Source organism: Pelophylax lessonae, assembly GCF_965119305.1.
Source record: "Pelophylax lessonae genome assembly, chromosome: 3".
Taxonomy (NCBI): Eukaryota; Metazoa; Chordata; class Amphibia; order Anura; family Ranidae; genus Pelophylax; species Pelophylax lessonae.
This window is the reverse complement of record NC_138770.1, coordinates 35,978,844-35,997,318: the sequence shown is the minus strand read 5'-3', so window position 1 is coordinate 35,997,318 and position 18,475 is coordinate 35,978,844. Positions and strand designations below refer to the sequence as shown.

At 43.3% G+C, this 18,475-nt stretch overlaps 4 protein-coding genes across 4 annotated transcripts in view; 2 read left to right on the top strand and 2 right to left on the bottom strand.

The window, feature by feature from the left end:
* Positions 1 to 18,475, bottom strand: part of LOC309550686 (uncharacterized protein) — an 801,473-nt gene that overhangs the window by 166,702 nt on the left and 616,296 nt on the right. The gene's annotated exons all lie outside the window — the stretch shown is intronic.
* The window catches only part of LOC309550702 (uncharacterized protein), a 975,511-nt gene that overhangs the window by 509,688 nt on the left and 447,348 nt on the right, over positions 1 to 18,475 (top strand). The window lies entirely within an intron of this gene.
* The window catches only part of LOC309550720 (uncharacterized protein), a 590,048-nt gene that overhangs the window by 369,502 nt on the left and 202,071 nt on the right, over positions 1 to 18,475 (bottom strand). The gene's annotated exons all lie outside the window — the stretch shown is intronic.
* On the top strand, positions 15,742 to 16,498 carry LOC309550770 (uncharacterized protein; the record flags this gene model as incomplete). The annotated part of the gene is made up of 1 exon (XM_082251105.1): positions 15,742 to 16,498. One exon carries the CDS (start codon positions 15,742 to 15,744, stop codon positions 16,276 to 16,278), a length of 537 nt encoding a protein of 178 aa, XP_082107231.1. The 3' UTR covers positions 16,279 to 16,498.

Sequence of the window (18,475 nt, the reverse complement as noted above, 5' to 3'; positions counted from 1 at the left end):
TGTACAATATAAATCATACAGTTTAAGGATCAGGTTTCATAATATTGGTATTCAGTAATCAGTGGAAGCTTAAATGTTTATGTAACGGGAACCTTAGACCCACACTGTACTTGTGGTCTTTCGCCAGTATACGGCTTCCTCACAGTCATGAACATAGATATCAAATCCCAGCCGCCTTCATACAAAGCTAGCCTGACACTTAGCTTGTACTAGAATTAATCTTTATTGAACAAGAAACAGACTTTTATACACTTGAGAAGTATTTCAGTCACTACACGAACAATGACCCGAATATTTACCGAAAACATCACACAATAGTTAGATAACGAGGTACAGCTAACTCATGGCTAATCCCAATTAACATGCTGATTAAATCAGTGCACTTAAGCCAGCCTGGAAGTCCAGACTGCTGGCACCAAAGCTAAAACAAGATACAATACACATATAAACACACAGTAAGTCAGCATAATTCAATGATGTCTGGAAGACAGGTGGTTGAGCTGATGACATTAATATCTGTTACAAGTCTGACCAACTGAAGCAGTCCAAACCATCAATTTATCTGTCAAATCGTTTTTTTCACTCTCAGCAGACGGTTAGTACCGTCACAGTTTACATGAGACAAGTTGCAAAGATCCCACACCGCTGCCTCCCATCTCCTGAGACAGCACTCAGTGACTTGGGTCTGAGACTGTACAGACTCAACCCTCCACCCGGCACAGCCAGCAAACAACAGAATAAGTAACCCCAGGAGGATTGTTCTGTCAGAGATATTACTAGACCTGGGCATGGGGAAGAAGACCCAAAGTGCATGCCCCAGATGCCTAGGTTGAGAAATGCCTATGGTGAAATCAACATTTTTCTGCCAGCTGAACCCCAGAATCTCCATAAATCCAGTCTAGATACATAAATTGTGTCTGTAGCACAGAGAAGGAAGATTATCTGAGAGAAATACAGGACAGGGAACACAGCTCAGGAAAGTGACCAGGGTATTACAGGGTGATATCACCCAGTCCTTGCCCTACTCTGGACCAATCAGTGAGCAGTATGGGTGGAGGAATGTATTTAGTGTTAATGACCCACCTGTGCTGATCTCTGTAGGAGTGTCCTCCTCTATAATTGTTCCCGTTATTCCATCTGACTCCATAGACTGCTGATCATTCCTCACATACCTCTCTTCTTCTGCTTTAACCTGAAATTCTATATCGATTGGATCTCCACTCTAAATCAAATAAATGAGAGTGAATATCATCTGTAAAATATAAGCTCACATAAAAAAACCACACATCATCTTTGTAACAAAACCCCGACCCCACAATGTGCTTCCGTCAGTATACCGCTTTCTTCAGTCTTGAACATAGATATCAGATATTACAGCCGCCCCCATACAAAACTAGCCGAGAATAGCTTGCATAAGATCTGGAACATTTATTGAACAAACTCACACCGAATATATACCCCACCAGGTCAGATGCCTGATTACATTATCATATGCAGATGAAATTGTGAACAGAAATATAATTAACATATCTAAGTACAGAAATATAATTAACATATCTAAGGAACAACCAACAAAAACAGTATTCTACTATCCCACTAGCACCTAATAGAGGACAGTGATTTAATTAACTTGCGCTAATTAACTAGCAGACTTGCTGTCATCAAGCTCATGAAGTACAATACACCATATTATAAGTGTAAACACTCACACCATAATACACAGACGATAGCAGGAGACCACCAATAACAGATTGTCCGTCTCCTACATTGAAGAACCTGGAATCCTTATCCAAGCAACGCCCCAATCATTCAGAAGTCACAGACTTCATGGCAACAGTCTACAACAATCTATGAGGCAAAGCTCATACAATGTTCTATCATTCTGATACAGTGGAATTAATGTCTCATAGATTTCTTGAGGGATATTGTGGACAAATATCACTGTCCCATTTGAAGCAATTAAAACCTCATTCTCAATGTCCACCAAGTAGTTGTCAATCATTTTCTCGGTCACCCGATGCCCCTAATAGACATAGGGTGACTTACACATAAGAGGGGCCTAGGAAACTTAAGAGAGGGATTTCTCAACCTCTCTAAGGTAAGCTGGGTTCTGTTGCACTTACTTCCATTCTCATGAAGTGCTTTGAACGATTAGTCATGCATTGCATCAAGTCTGCCCTCCCCTCCTCCCTGGACCCATTCCAGTTTGCATATTGGTCCAACCGGTCGACCGATGATGCTATTTCAACTACCCTTCACTCAGCACTTACACATTTAGAGAAAAAAAGACTCATACGTTAGAATGCTGTTTATAGACTTCAGTTCAGCATTCAACACAATCATCCCTCAACAGCTCATTCATAAATTGATCGAGTTGGGGCTCAATACCTCGCTGTGCAACTGGCTGTTGGACTTTCTGATTGGAAGACCTCAGGCAGTACGGGTCGGCAGCAACACATCCAGCACCATCATACTGAATACTGGGGCCCCTCAAGGATGTGTGTTGAGCCCCCTCCTTTTCACTCTGCTGACCCATGATTGCACGCCGTTATACAACTCCAACCTCTTCATTAAGTTTACGGATGACACGACTGTGGTGGGTCTCATTAGTGACAGAGATGAGACAAACTACAGGAGTGAGGTGAGCCGCTTGGCCGGGTGGTGCAGTGACAACAATCTCTCTCTGAACGTGGATAAGACGAAGGAGATTGTTGTAGATTTCAGGAGAGTGCCCCCATGTTTCTCTGACCATCAACGGTGCGACTGTGGAGAGAGTGAGTAGCACCAAGTTTCTGGGTGTGCACATCACAGAAGACCTCTCCTGGACCGACAACACTGCAGCACTTGCCAAGAAATCACAGCAGCGTCTCTACTTTCTCCGTAAACTGAGGAGAGCCAGAGCCCCATCTCCCATCATGTACACCTTCTACAGAGGCATCATCGAGAGCATTCTGACCAGCTGCATCACTGTATGGTTTGGCACCTGCAACGCGTCTTGCCAGAAGACTCTGCAGCGCATAGTGAGAGCGGCTGAGAAGATAATTGGTGTCTCTCTCCCCTCCCTTCAGGATATTTATGGAACCCGTCTCACTCGCAAAGCTTTATGCATTGCAGGTGATCCTACCCACCCGTTACACAGCTTCTTCAGTCTGCTGCCATCAGGGAGGAGACTGCGGAGTCTCCAGGCCAGGACCAGCAGACTGAAGGATAGCTTTATCCATCAGGCTGTCAGGAAGCTGAACTCGCTCCGAATTTGCCCGTGTCCCTTTTCTGCCACAGGCACTACTGAACTATGCACCTCCCCTTCCCTAGATTCCATATCCTTGGGTCCTTCCATCCTTTCCACCCACTAGCATTTGATGACTTGCATTAGTCACTTTGGCAGCATTGGTCTGCTCATTACCTCATTCATCATGGAACTGAAGAAATTGGTTTTCACTTTATTTGCCATGTGCATTGTGCTGTTTTTTTTTGTTTTTTTATTAACTGTATTTTTTATTTATTTTTTGGTGTTTTTCGTTTTTTAGGCTGTATCTGTATGCACCGGGGGGTCTAAAAGTAACGTAATTTCGATTCTCTGTATGTATGTATGTATTGTACATGTGGAAGAATTGACAAAGTAGCTTTGACTTTGACTTTTGACTTGACTGGGTTCCACGGGCCCCCCAACCAAAGTGACTCCTGTCACAATCATGTCCATATTCTAGATACTCCATCCCACCAACCTTGTAACAGTGAGTGATGGTGTGACCTTCCTGTGTGGAATCCCGGGAATACAGAGGACGGGGACATCTCTCTGGTGGGTTCCTGGTATTAGGTGACTCCATCATATCCTTGTGTCCTTCTGAAAACTCCTCCATCACTTCATACTCCTCATCCTCCTCTTTATACTCTTCTAGGTTTCCACCCTAAATATATAATAAACATTCACTGTAACAAACATGTTGTATATAAATCATAACCACCAATAATTGTCAGTCATCTACCTGATGATGGTAAAGGATGGTGTGATCTTCCTGTGTGGAATCCTGGGAATACAGAGGACGGGGACATCTCTCTGGTGGGTTTCTGTACCTGCATGGCTCCACCATCGTGTCCTGGTACAGATCTTTGTACCCTTTTAGAAACTCTAACTCCTCCATCACCCCATCATCATCCTCCTCTTTTATCTTCTTCTTGACTTTAGAATCTCTCAGGTTTTCACTCTGAATATAAAATAAAAATGAGATAAATTGTAACAATGCAGATAATGTACAGATCCTAATGATACTATCAGTGATTGTTCCTCATCTACCTGATAATGGTGAGGGATGGTGTGACCTTCCTGTGTGGAATCCTGGGAATACAGAGGATGGGGACAGCTCTCTGGTGGGTTCCCATTACTGGATCCATCTGTAGGAAACACACACACTGACTGAATACATTGTTTCTATGTGTTTATCAGATGATGGGGGATCTAGGTGGATCCTCCGTTCTGCTCTCTCCTTTACAATAAAGTCTCCTCTTACCCGGTGATGTGAGGGGCGGCTGATTCTCCATCATGACGTCCTTGTAGAGATCCTTGTGTCCTTCTAAATACTCCCACTCCTCCATGGAGAAATAGACAGTGACATCCTGACACCTTATAGGAACCTGACACACACAATGATACAGTCACCATCCAGACACAACCCTTGTCTGTTACTGGATAATGTCCCAGAATTCCCAGCACCGCTCACCTCTCCTCCATGATCTCTCTGGTGACTTCTAGAATCTTCTTTGTATTTCTCTATTCTATCAGGGAGGGAGGTGGAAGCAATGTGATGGTCATATGATCTCCAGACTTCACAGGAGGAAATCTCTAGATCTGAACAGAAAGAGTGAAATCAAATGATATTCCCAGAATCCCCCTCACATCTCCAGTCAGGTCTTGATTTATTAAAGCCTCACTTCAGACTGAGGTATAATTTACCCACACATGACCCTCATAATACACAGGGTAAAAGCTTGTTGCAGGCTTTCTAATATCATCACATACAACGCAGGACCAACAGTCCCACTTTGCAAGTGAAGATTACAAGTGTTCGCCCACATCCTAAGAGCATTAGAAAAAAAGAGCCAGATGGAGGGACATTGAGAGGAGGAGCTGTGAGGTCAGTGTGATGTCATAGGACATATAGACTCTGGATTTAGGGACAATTGAAGAGGGAGATTTGAGGCGCTCTAATGGAAATCAAATCATTGTTCCTGGGTACATCCTACCTCTCCTAAACTGAAGAGTGAAATTTGACCTTTACCACACAGAAATCTGTCAGGAATCTGTGAAAGTAATCTCTCATGTGAGCAGGTGACGTGTGGAGGAACGGAGTGTAAATAGCAGACAATTTTCTCCAGAGCTACTAATGGTGGGGATGGATTTTGCTGCATGCTGGTGCCAAGTTCCCATCCCCCAGGGTCACTGCAGGTGTGGAGAAAATCTGTGTAAGAGGATATGGAGGAGAGATGAGGAGGAGATCCAGGAATCAGGATAAAGGTCAGGGCAAGCAACAGACGAGCGCATCCAAGAGATGAAGCCGGGGTCACTACACAGAAAATCAATCCAAGGAAACAACAGGCAGGACGAGGAATAGCAAGAAGGAGCTCAGAGACAAATGAGAATATTGCTCAGCCAATGGGAGATTATCTCAGCATGACTTACATAATGAAGGAGATGAGGGGGAAGTCACTTAAGGTGACCATAGATACATGGAAATTCAGCTGGTTCAGCAGGGATCGGTCACATTTCCACCCATGTGTGGTCACTGCCAGATAAAAGTCACTCCATCAGCGGCTGCAGCCAATAGCTTCATCACTGATCTGTGTATTCTGAGTGCGGAGGAGCGCCCCCCATTGTCAGAATACAATAGTGCAGTGGGGAGGATTCCCCCATCCCCCTCCAATGTGTGGATGGGGGAATCACTTCAGTTTTTTTCACTCAGTCTGCTGGCTGAACGATTAAACTGAACCATGTATGGCCAGCTTTGGGAGCAAGATATATTATTCATAACTGGGGTTAATCTACATATTACCTCCTCTGCCGCCAGATGCTGCATTGTCTTCTGTCTACATCCTATTAAATGGAACTTCCTGTCTGTATCTGACATCACTTCCTGTCTGTATTCCATAGAGACTTCCTGTCTGGGTAGAAGTGAGATTACCACCTTGTGGAGCTCAGAGGAACTGCAGCCCTGAGAACCGTCTGGTAGTGTAAACACGGCCTTGTGCTGTGTGTGTATGTACTGTATATCCTTCCCCTTTCTCTCCTCCCTGAGTGTGTATGAAGAGGCGGAGCTCCTGCTGGAACACCGGTTGGAGGAGGAAGCCGAGTCTAGGAGGGAGACTGACAGAAAGCGCAGCAGACTTGCAGGAGTGAGCGAGGAGGATCCAGTTCCTTTGCCATCGGAGGTGAGGAGAGTGTGAAGGATGTTTGTGACTCTGGTAGCTGAAAAGCTGGGAGTCATATTGCTCTGGTGAGTGGGGAAGCACTACTAAGGGGGCGCCCTCACCATCACGTGTGTAAGAGGTGGAAGAAGGCGTGGCTACACTACAGCTGGTACAGTGTGGAGCACGGAGCACTTTCACACCTTATCTACTTTTCATTCGTTTGTGGATTTTTTTTTTTTTAAGCAAAATAAGTTTGTTGAAGTAGATGCAAAGTGGAAGCAGTGGACTTGCAGAGAACACTATATTGAGCACAGAATACTGCATGATTACATGAATTTTCACAGATTTTCAGTTTATTTAATATAGCAGCAAATATTATCAGATTAAAGAAGTAGGTGCAAAGTGGAAGCAGTGGATCTGCAGGGAACAGCATCTTGAGCACAAAGCACTTTATGTTGTATGTGAATTTGCACATGGATGAGTTTACCTAATTTATTGATAAACACCGTTAGATGAATGAAGTAGGTGTAAACTGGAAGCAGTAGATCTGCAGAGAATATTATTTTGAGCACCTAGCACTTTATATATGAATGTATCCACATATTTTAGTGTATTTGTGATAATTTATGTACACACACAATAGGACAGCGCTGTGACACATAATGCTCTTCTAGTTGATAAAGGGAATACTTACCTTTGTTACAGCAGCAGTCCGGTATAAGTTATTTTTGTAGGTATTTGAGTTGTTACACATAGCAAGGGTTTTTTTTCCATTTATATTGGTGACATAATTGCCCAAATCTGGGGATCAGGAGCCATTTCCACCCTTTACTCTCGGCTGGGGTTTTTTGTATCCATGTAACAGATGTTCTACATGACTAAATCTGCAATCAATTTTACTGCAAAATCAAAGTTTGCCAAAATGTCTCCCCCCGAGCAGTAATATATTTCTATCCCCCTTGGTGGGAGTGGAGATGACCCATCTATAAGGATATACAGTACATACACACACCGCACAAGGCCGGTGTTCCGTGAGAATTACCTACCCGTGAGAAAAACCTACCCTCGTCACTTCCGGTTCACAACAGTGTGTGTAACGCGGTGGTTACAACAGCTCGGCTGAAATATGAGTCATCTCCACTCCTATCCCTGTCACTTCCCTGATCTCGGCTACTAAATATAAAAGCGGCGGCAAATGTATGAAAAGATAAATCACGGAGCATAGAGACGCTTTTATATTTACTAGCCAAGATCAGGGAGGTGACAGGGACAGGAGCGGAGATGACTCATATTGCAGCACAGCTGTTTTAATGTAACCCCCGCGTGGGTAGGTTTTTTTCACGGAATACCGTGATCATTTCATACTAGTGCGCATGCGCACTATTCAGCTGTTCCATTACGTATCCGGGGCTGTGAGCATGCGAACTGCTGCGCTGCTCAGCTGTTCCTGGCAGGAAGTAACGAGGGTAGGTTTTTCTCACGGGGTAGGTAATTCTCACGGAACACCGTGTTAACACTGTGAGACGTTTCTTGGGGCTGCAGTTCCTCTGATCTCCAAAAGGTGGTGATCTCACTTCTACCCAGACAGGAAGTCTCTATGGAAGACAGGAAGTGATGTCAGGTATAAATAGGAAGTTCCGGGTGAGAGTTGAGTCGGGAGGAAGTAGAGAGGAGACATTGCTGGAAGACACAGCAGAGGAGGTAATAAGATCTTATTTTCTATTTACACCCAGTATCCCCCCCCCCCCGTCATGTCCGTCCTCTTCCTCCATAGTCACTGTGACGTCTTTTATCTCCAGCAGATGATGATACACATATATATAGTGTGGAAACCTAGATAAACCCCTTCAGGGGCAGAACATTTCCCCACTTATGGGGCCAAAATGCTCTCCTCATTTTTTTCACTTTAGTAATATTTATTTAACAGTTTATAGAGCTTTTTTTTTAGGTGTAAGGCATGGGGGTTTATTAAGACATAAAGGGAATCTTTTTGTCTTTCTTTACCAGCAGATCAAAAACTAGTAAAACTGACTTTCCATAGAAAAAGGACTTTGTGATCTGTCAAGGCAAAGGTAAGAGGTTCCCGGGCCAGAAAACCCTAATCCGAATGTTCATCTGTGTGTAATCCCACCAGGGTCCGTTCTAACCTCATATTATCTCCCATACATCCCCATCCTAATATTGTACAACCAGTGCAGCCCAGATCATTCTCTGTCATCAATTATTGGTTTACAGGGAAACCTGTATAGATTATACAACCAATGAGGATGGAGGAGGACCGGAGTCACTTGACTGAGAGGATACTAAACCTCACCCTGGAGATCATCTTCCTGCTGACCGGAGAGGTGAGGAGGATTCTGGGAGGTCACATGACATTACTCCTATCTCTATTAATAAAAAACAGACCTGATCAGAGAGGTGAGGAGGATTCTGGGAGGTCACATGACATCACTCTTATCTCTATTAATAAAACACAGACCTAACCGGAGAGGTGAGGAGGATTCTGGGAGGTCACATGACATCACTCTTATCTCTAGTAATAAAACACAGACCTGACCGGAGAGGTGAGGAGGATTCTGGGACTCTAACATAATATTCCTATTGGTTCCTCAATACAGAGATTTCCTCTGGTGAAGTCAGGTGATCATATGACCATCACAGTGCCTCCATGTGACTCCCTAAAACCTGAGAGACACAACATGCAGAAGATTCTAGAAGTCACCAAGAAGATGATGGAGCTGCTGACAGGAGAGGTGAGCGGTGCTGGGAATTCTGGGACATTATCCAGTAACAGACAAGGGATGTGTCTGGATGGTGAATGTATCATTGTGTGTGTCAGGTTCCTATAAGGTGTCAGGATGTCACTGTCAATTTCTCCATGGAGGAGTGGGAGTATTTAGAAGGACACAAGGATCTCTATAAGGACGTCATGATGAACAATCAGCCGCTCCTCACATCACCGGGTAAGAGGAGAATTTATTGTAATGGAGAGAGCAGTACGGAGGATCCACCTAGATCCCCCATCATCTGATAAACACATAGAAACAATGTATTCAGTCAGTGTGTGTGTTTCCTACAGATGGATCCAGTAATGGGAACCCACCAGAGAGATGTCCCCGTCCTCTGTATTCCCGGGATTCCACAAAGGAAGATCACACCATCCCTCACCATCATCAGGTAGATGAGGAACAATCACTGATAGTATCATTAGGATCTGCATTGTTACAATTGATGTCATTTTTATTCTTTATTCAGAGTGGAATCCTGAGATATTTTAAAGTTGAGGTTAAATCAGAAGAAGAAGAGACGTTTGTGTGGGATGATCAGCAGTCTATGGAGGAGGATGGAATAACGAGGACATTTATAGAGGAGGACACTCCTACAGAGATCAGCACAGGTGGGTCATTAACACTAAATACATTCCTTCACCCATACTGTTCACTGATTGGTCCAGAGTAGGGCAAGGACTGGGTGATATCAGCCTGTAATCCCCTGGTCACTTTCCTGAGCTGTGTTCCCCGTCCTGTATTTCTCTCGGATATTCTTCCTTCTCTGTGCTGCAGACACAATTTAGACTGGATTTATGGAGATTTTGGGGTTCAGCTGGAAGCAAAATGTTCATTTTCACCATAGTCATTGCTAACCCTAGACACCTGGGGTATGTGTCTTGGGGCTCCTTGCCCATGCCCGGGTCTAGTAAGATCTCTGACAGAACAATTCTCCCGGGGTTACTTGCTCTGTTGTTTGCTGGCTGTGCCGGATGGAGGGATATGTCTGTATAGTCTCAGACCCAAGTCACTGAGTGCAGTCTCAGGAGATGGGAGGCAGCAGTGTGGGATCTCTGCAACTTGTCTCAAGCTAACATTTTTAAGACATTAGATTTTTATTGAAGTTTCAACAACATATAATTGTCTGGCTAAGTTTAAAACATTTAATGAAGACAGTAAGAACTTAGCAAACAAAATACAAATTCATCCATAATACAACATTTTCATTGATAATACCAAAGCGGGGGACAAACTGTCCATGAAAATTACTTCAAGGCCGGTCCAAAGGAGACAGAAAGGAACAAACAGACTAAACCTACTAAGAGAGAAAACAAATAGGGACCAACCTATCTTATCCGTACTAGAACCAACAATATTGTAAAAATCAGGAAAGGGGATCTCATTATTCCAGTGGTTAAGCAAGCTAAGTTAAAATACACTATATTACCAAAAGTATTGGGACGCCTACCTTTACACACACATGAACTGTAATGGCATCCCAGTCTTAGTCCGTAGGGTTCAATATTGATTTGGCCCACCCTTTGCAGCTTTAACAGCTTTAACCCTCCTCTTATGTTAGAATTCCGTTACTATCCATGATGTTAGGGTCAGTTTTGACCCGTGTTTTAAATCAGCCATAAAATACCCTCTGAATAATTATTTATCATCAAATTTGTTTCTTACCTCTTGGTTACCTTGTTAGGCTTCTTTATCCTTGAAAAGATTGGTTTTAATATTTTTGGTGTGACCCCTTAGACCTTTCTTTTGATAGCATACCTCTCATTGTCAAATTTAAAAAATGGTAAAATAAAGTCAGCAACTCTGAAATGAATTTGTCCTATGTTTCTTCACTTTATTTAGAGAAGCAGACAAGCAGGAAAAAGAGATAGGCCCCTCCCTAACTACAGCTCACAGGGTTGAGAGGGGATTGGCTGTCACTGTTACTAAGCAGAGAGAGTGTTTATGATTTCAGTTTTGGAACTTATTAGTGTCCTAAAATCCTATATTATAACTGGGTCAGAATTGACCCTAACACCATGAACGTCTTAATTTTCACCACAGTATTTTATAATTTAGTGAAAAGGATTATTTTTCTATTACATTGTTTAAATAGAGGTTCCTGACAAAGTAAAAAAATCTTGATGCAATAAACAAATTTATGTGATACTTGTAGACATTCAAAACCTGAAAACGGGTCAGTTTTGACCCTAACACAAGAGGAGGGTTAAGGCCCCTTTCACACATGCTGTCCGTTTGTCCGTTTTTCATCCATCCGTTGACGGATGAAAAACGGACATCAATGTATCTCTATGTAAAAACGGACGACAACGGATGATCATCAGTTAACATCCGTTTTCATTCGCTTCCGTCAATGTCCGTTTTTTTTGAACGGATGAATGCCCTATTTTTCATCCGTCAAAAAAACGGATCGGATGAAAAACGGATGACAACGGATGAAAAATGGATGTCAACTGATGAAAACGGACGACACCGGATGAAAAACGGATAACAACTGATGAAAAACGGATAACAACTGATGAAAAACTGATGAAAGACGGATGAAAAATGGATGAAAAACGGATGGAAAACTGATGCATTTGACGTGACTGAACTGATGAACTGAACGGATGGTATGTGTGAAAGGGGCCTTACTCTTCTGGGAAGGCTGTCCACAAGGTTTAGAAGTGTGTATATTCTTCCAGAAGAACATTTGTGAGGTCAAGCACTAATGTTGGAACTACTCCCATGGAATCAGCACATGGAGTGCTATGATACAATCATAAAAGTATATAAATAAAATATAGACTTTGTTAGAACATTTAGGGGGTTTATCAGCATCGAAGCGGGTCTCTTGTATGTAGAGAACATCCCCTGTTAATTTCTGGGCTTCGGACCACATGGCCTTATAGGGCTATTGAGCCCTTTGACATTAAAAGACACAAACGTAATTGTCATCTGGAGGCATAAACACTACATAAAGTAACAAACAACATGACCTTACTAGTGGGAAGAGAAACCCAAAATCTGGAGGAGATGTAATTCCTGAGGGAGCATGAAAAGGCAATTAACGGGGTTGCCCAATTAACGCAGCTTAGAGGCAGCAAAAACTATGGCAGAGTTCTGAGACAAAATAAAACAAGCTGACCATATAGAAGAAGAGAGGGTAGTCCACCCAGGTGTCCATATAGGGGTGAGAAGACCACATATGAGGAAGGATAATAAGGGCCAGGAGGCAAAGCACGAAGAGGGGTGTTGGTATACATGTCACACCAGGCATTAGACTGAAGCAAGGCCCAAACTCTGAATGTGAAGCAACAAAGGACAAGATAAAGAAAATACAAAGAGTAGTAAAAAAAAAAGGACTAGAACTAACCTCCAATCCCTAGCAGCATTAGCTGGGAGCTTCACGGGGGCTGGGGAACACTTTCCGAATGGGCAACAAAAGGTTCAAACTGAATCAGTCCAGAGTGTCCTGGCCTAGGCCTGCAAATGTCAGGTTGAAGAGGTGTCTACAAGAGATAGAAACTCGGCAGCTACAACCAGTCATTTCGTCACTTGACCAGGCCTTTTTTAATCTCAGTAGGAGCATCGGGTGCCAAGATATGCCATTCCTTCAGGTATTTAAGCCCCGCTTCCAATGAATGAATAGTGATGTTTTTTCCTTGATAGGTAACCAATATCTTAGTTGAGAACCCCCACCGATAGAAGGTTTTATGGTTCTGGAGGGCCTTCGTGATGGTGAGAAAATGTTTCCTGTTTTGAATTGTAGCCTGGGACAGATCAGCATAAAGAGCGATGCCTGAGAATTGATCTGGGAAGCACATTTTTCTTCTGAGCCGCCTACATATATTATTCCTTGACATGGTAGTAGTGGATCCTGGCTAAAAAATCCCATGGCGCTGTATTCACGAGGTAATCCAGGTTTGGGAAGCCTATGTGCCCCGTCTATAATAAGCTCAAAGTCCTGCAGGTTAGGAGTATAGTGCGCAATAGTTGTATCAAAAAGCCTTGTAAGCCAGGGGAAGGAATCATTTCTGGAACCCTGCAAAAGTTGGTATTGTTGCATCTGGACCTGTCCTCCAAATCTGTTAATTCAGTCCGTTTGCAGATCTGACTGTTGGTCTGTAAGTTGTTGTGGTCTGTACACGCATCCACTAAGTTGTTGTGGTCTGTACGCTCTTCCACTAAGTTGTTGTGGTCTGTATGCTCTTCCACTAAGTTGTTGTGCTCTGTACGCTCTTCCACTAAGTTGTTGTGGTCTGTACGCACATCCACTAAGTTGTTGTGGTCTGTACGCGCATCCACTAAGTTGTTGTGGTCTGTACGCGCATCCACTATATTGTTGTGATCTGTACAGGCATCCACTAAGTTGTTGTGGTCTGTACGCGTATCCACTAAGTTGTTGTGGTCTGTACACTCTTCCACTAAGTTGTTGTGCTCTGTACGCTCTTCCACTAAGTTGTTGTGCTCTGTACACGCATCCACTAAGTTGTTGTGGTCGGTAAAAACTAAAAAAAAAACTATAAACTTTAAAAAAAATCGATCTTATGCTCTATATATGTGGCCCTTTGCTGCAGATCTTGCACAGAAGAGTTAGTCTTGGCTTGCATATTCACCATGTGTAAGTGCAGTGAGTCCTGTAATGACATCAGCATCCCCTTAAGGTCAGACACTGACACAGGCTGGATAGTCGCTGGAAAATTCCCTAATGGATTGTGCAGATGATTGGTCTGCTCTGCCTGGTAATGTCCTCTTTGGGAAAGTCCCCTTGTTTAGCTTTCTTAGCCTTTACTGAACTCTGAGTGGAGGGGCTGGAGGGTGGAGAGAACTCACCAGGCCATAAGGCAAATCACTGTGTAGCTTGAGGAAGCAGAGCTGCTGGAGTCAAGTCTTCCTGCATGGAGATACACATGGCGGGGTCGGCATCATCTTGGAAGTCCTGCGTCATCACAGGAGGAAAAACATTCTGTCAGCTTGTCCGGCACTGACTGTTGTGTTCCCCACTTCGGTATTCCCAGGATGTTGGACTTTGATATTGGTCTCTAGACTAAACTGGGGACCTCTGTCACTCTTAACTGGAGCTTAGCAAGCTCAAGACTGCAAGCTCCTTAGAAAGGGACCATCTCAGGCATCAGCAGGACACACCTACTTCAAGTAAACTATTAAGCTACCACTGATTACTGAATACTAAGATTATGAGTCCTGACCCCTGCACTATATACTCTATGGTGTACATTATAGTCCTGACCCTTGCACTATATACTCTATATTGTACATTACACACTCCTGACCCCTGCACTATATACTCTATGCTGTACATTACATACTCCTGACCCCTGCACTATATACTCTATATTGTACATTACATACTCCTGACCCCTGCACTATATACTCTATATTGTACATTGCATAATTCTGATACTATAGAGTCCTAACTTTTGTATCCTATAGAATATGTTGTACATTACATAGTCCTTACGTTTTTCACACCCATTTTCTACCAGCTGGACATTTTATATCTGATGATTTGATTGGAGCACAGACTTTTACATGTTGATAATAATTTGATAACATCCTCAAACATTGGAACCTTAAACAGAAAGTGATAATGAGGGAGGAGTAAGTAACCCAATGAGGGTGGTCTTCAGGATCAGTCCAGTCTTCATCTTGGTTGTTCTCCACCCATCCTCACTCTTTGACCTCTGGTGGGGCTCAGCCCCGCTGTTATTCATTACTAAATCATGGACTAAATAAGGAAGTGCAGGACTTCTTGTGTTGGGAAGATGAGGGGTGGGGACACTGGTCCTACAATCCCCTCATCACTGCTCCCCCCCCCCCTATAAAAGACAGTTCTCGTTGTTTCCTCACTATCTGACTAAGGTCCATGAATAAAGAAATGAACTGGTAGGAGAATCAGAGGACCCATTTACTAGTTACCTTGAGGGTGGAATTGTAAGCTCCCCAGAGACAAAGCTGTCTGATGTGGATGGAGTCCTGGTTTAGGGGAACCAATCTGCTCCTGTCTAGTAATAATCTTTTTATTTCTATTTTACAATCCCTACAATCCCCTCATCACTGCTCCCCCCCCCCTATAAAAGACAGTTCTCGTTGTTTCCTCACTATCTGACTAAGGTCCATGAATAAAGAAATGAACTGGTAGGAGAATCAGAGGACCCATTTACTAGTTACCTTGAGGGTGGAATTGTAAGCTCCCCAGAGACAAAGCTGTCTGATGTGGATGGAGTCCTGGTTTAGGGGAACCAATCTGCTCCTGTCTAGTAATAATCTTTTTATTTCTATTTTAGTAGATGGACGGGATATGAGGAAAACCTCAGAGGATTGTCTCACTTTGTCTCCAGACTGTAAAGTAGAAGATGAGGATATCACACAGTATAGTCCAGGAGAAAACCCGGCTACCTCAAATGTCCATCCGGCACCACACAGTGTAGATGGACCATCGTATTCCTCTTATTTTGAGGAACCTCAGACTGTGGATAATAGGTTTTTCTGTACTGAGTGCGGGAAGTGTTTCTGTTTAAAATCCCGTCTTAATGAGCATAAAAGATCTCACATGGTAGAGAAGCCATATTCCTGTACTGAGTGCGGGAAATGTTTTTCACAGAAGTCCAGTGTTTACAGACATCAAAGATTGCACAAGGGGGAGAAGCCGTATTCCTGTCCTGAGTGCGGGAAATGTTTTGTACAAAAATCAGAACTTGTCATACATCGGAGGACTCACACAGGTGAGAAGTTGTATTCCTGTCTTGAGTGTGGAAAATGTTTTCTAGATCATTCCAGACTATACAAACATAAGAAGTCTCACACAGGTGAGAAGCCATATTTCTGTTCTGAGTGCGGCAAATGTTTTTCACGAAAGTCTAGTCTTTACACACATCAGAGATCTCACACGGGGGAAAAGCCATATTCCTGTTCTGAGTGCAGAAAATGTTTTTCAGACAAGTCTAGTCTTTACAGACATCAGAGATCTCACACAGGAGAGAAGCCGTATTCCTGTCCTGATTGTGGGAAATGTTTTTCACAGAAGTCCACTCTTTACAGACATCAGAGATCTCACACAGGGAAGAAACCACTTTCCTGTCCTGAGTGAGGGAATTGTTCCTCACTGAAGTCCTGTCTTTCTGTACATCAGGAGTCCCACACAACCTTTGAGGTGTATTAGTGCCTTGAGTGTGGGAAATGTCTTCTATATGAATGTTGTTGGACATGTGGGGAAGAAGCACACCCTGATATACACCTCAGATATACACCATGGCTGATCTCCATCATGTAAGAAACACTTCATAAGGAGATCAGAGATCACCAAAGACATGGATGAAGTGTTGTCCCGTGTTGACCATTGATGGCAGTAGAAAAGTAAAAATTGAATCAATACCTTTCATTGGCTTAGTAAGTTATGTGGTTGTTCACAAACACATAGAGGTCTATTTAGAAAAAAAATAAAAAAATAGTTGAATGAATGTGATCAGCATTTGCCCAGCATTGATGAATATTGGCTGTATACACAGACAAATCAACAAATGTGTCTTCACAATAATGAAAGGTAGAAATCTGCAGAACCGTTTGCTCAAATCCCTGGAATGTACATAGATGGCCCAGAGGAGAATGTTTATTCATCAGCAAAGTTATATTTTCATCAGCAAAGTTACATTTTAAAACACTCAAACGTATATTTTCTGAAAGTAGAGGCCCCACAGAATAGAATCGTGGTAGTTCCAATGTTTTATGTCACATGATGTTAGCTCATTGGTTTATTAAGTGTCAATTTCAGTTAAAAAAATGACCTTAATGTAATTTTAGAGCGTACAAATGCAATATTGTTCTTGTTCAAAGATGATGTGCCGAGTAGTTAGATACCCAACATGTCCAGCCTTACAATTGTGTGTACTGATGAAATGGTGAAAAATTTGGTACTCAAATATTGCACATAGGTGACGCTGTAACTCTTTCTCTGTCATTGTTATACAGTGCCTTGAAAAAGTATTCACACCCCTTGAAATTTTCCACATTTTGTCATGTTACAACCAAAAAATTTAAATGTATTATATTAGGATTTTATGTGATAGACCGACACAAAGTGGCACATAATTGTGAAGTGGAAGGAAAATTATAAATTATACAAATAAATCTGTGAAAAGTGTGGTGTGCATTTGTATTCACCCCCCCCCCCCGAGTCAATACTTTGTCGAATAACCTTTTGCTGCAATTACAGCTGCAAGTCTTTTTGGGGGATGTCTCAGCTTTGCACATCTAGGTCAGTGTTTCTCAACCTTTTTCCAGTTGAAGCACCCTTGGAAGAGTGTGGTCACTTCTTATGCGCTGCTTCCCACCAGGTCCCACATGGAGGGGTAGAAATTGCTGGTTTAACCCTTTGGACCCTTTTTGAATCACTTCACCCATCCCCCCCTACTTTCTATCTGTGGGAGATATGACATCTTATATACGGTTGGAGGTTTCTCACTTCTGCCCCTTGTGGACACTGGGCGGTTGGATCCTAGCTTGCGACCCACTCTGGAAATTATTGACTTCAGCCTTGCATGAATTATTCTTTCTTGGGTTTTTAATATATGCGATTTTTCATTATTCCAAACATCTGGGCACTTGTGAAGACATCTATACATCGCTATGCTTGTATAGACCCCTGAGGAAGAATTTGAAACGCGTTGGGTCTCAGCTACCTATGTCTCAGAACATTGCTCTTCTCTACTGTCAGGTGTTTCGCAGCGGTGGCTGGTGCATATGGGGCTCAGGGGCGCCGCCCCCCTTATCCATGCTTCCGGCCCCCAAATCTACATGCGGGGCGATGGACGCATAGAGTTCGACAGTTTTTTTTAACCATGTGATTAGAGCCAGAGGCTCTCACCGGCTAAAAAAAAAAAGGTTGGCTCGGGGCGCAGAGCACTGCACCCCGAGTACACCCAGTTGTGTGTCAATAGCGAATTAAAATTCGCTATTGTCACACGAATCCTCCTCCTTGGCCGAAAGGAGAAGCCATGCCATTGGGCATGGAGGAGGGAGGAGATGCAGAAGACAGGGGGAAGAAGCCATCACCATCGCTGATGTCCAGGCACGGTGAGTGATTCTGTCCTGTCCTGGGGGTCCTGTCCTACTGTGGTCGGGGGGTGTGCGGCCTGGGGTGGTCCGGGGGGGTGTATGGTGCAGTCCGTCTGACGCCCCCCGGCCCATGGAGCACCAGCCGCCACTGGTGTTTTGTATGCTGTTGTTTAACCGCAGGATACTGTTTAAACTACCCGGAGGCTGTCTCTGGATTCACGGATCTTTTTATG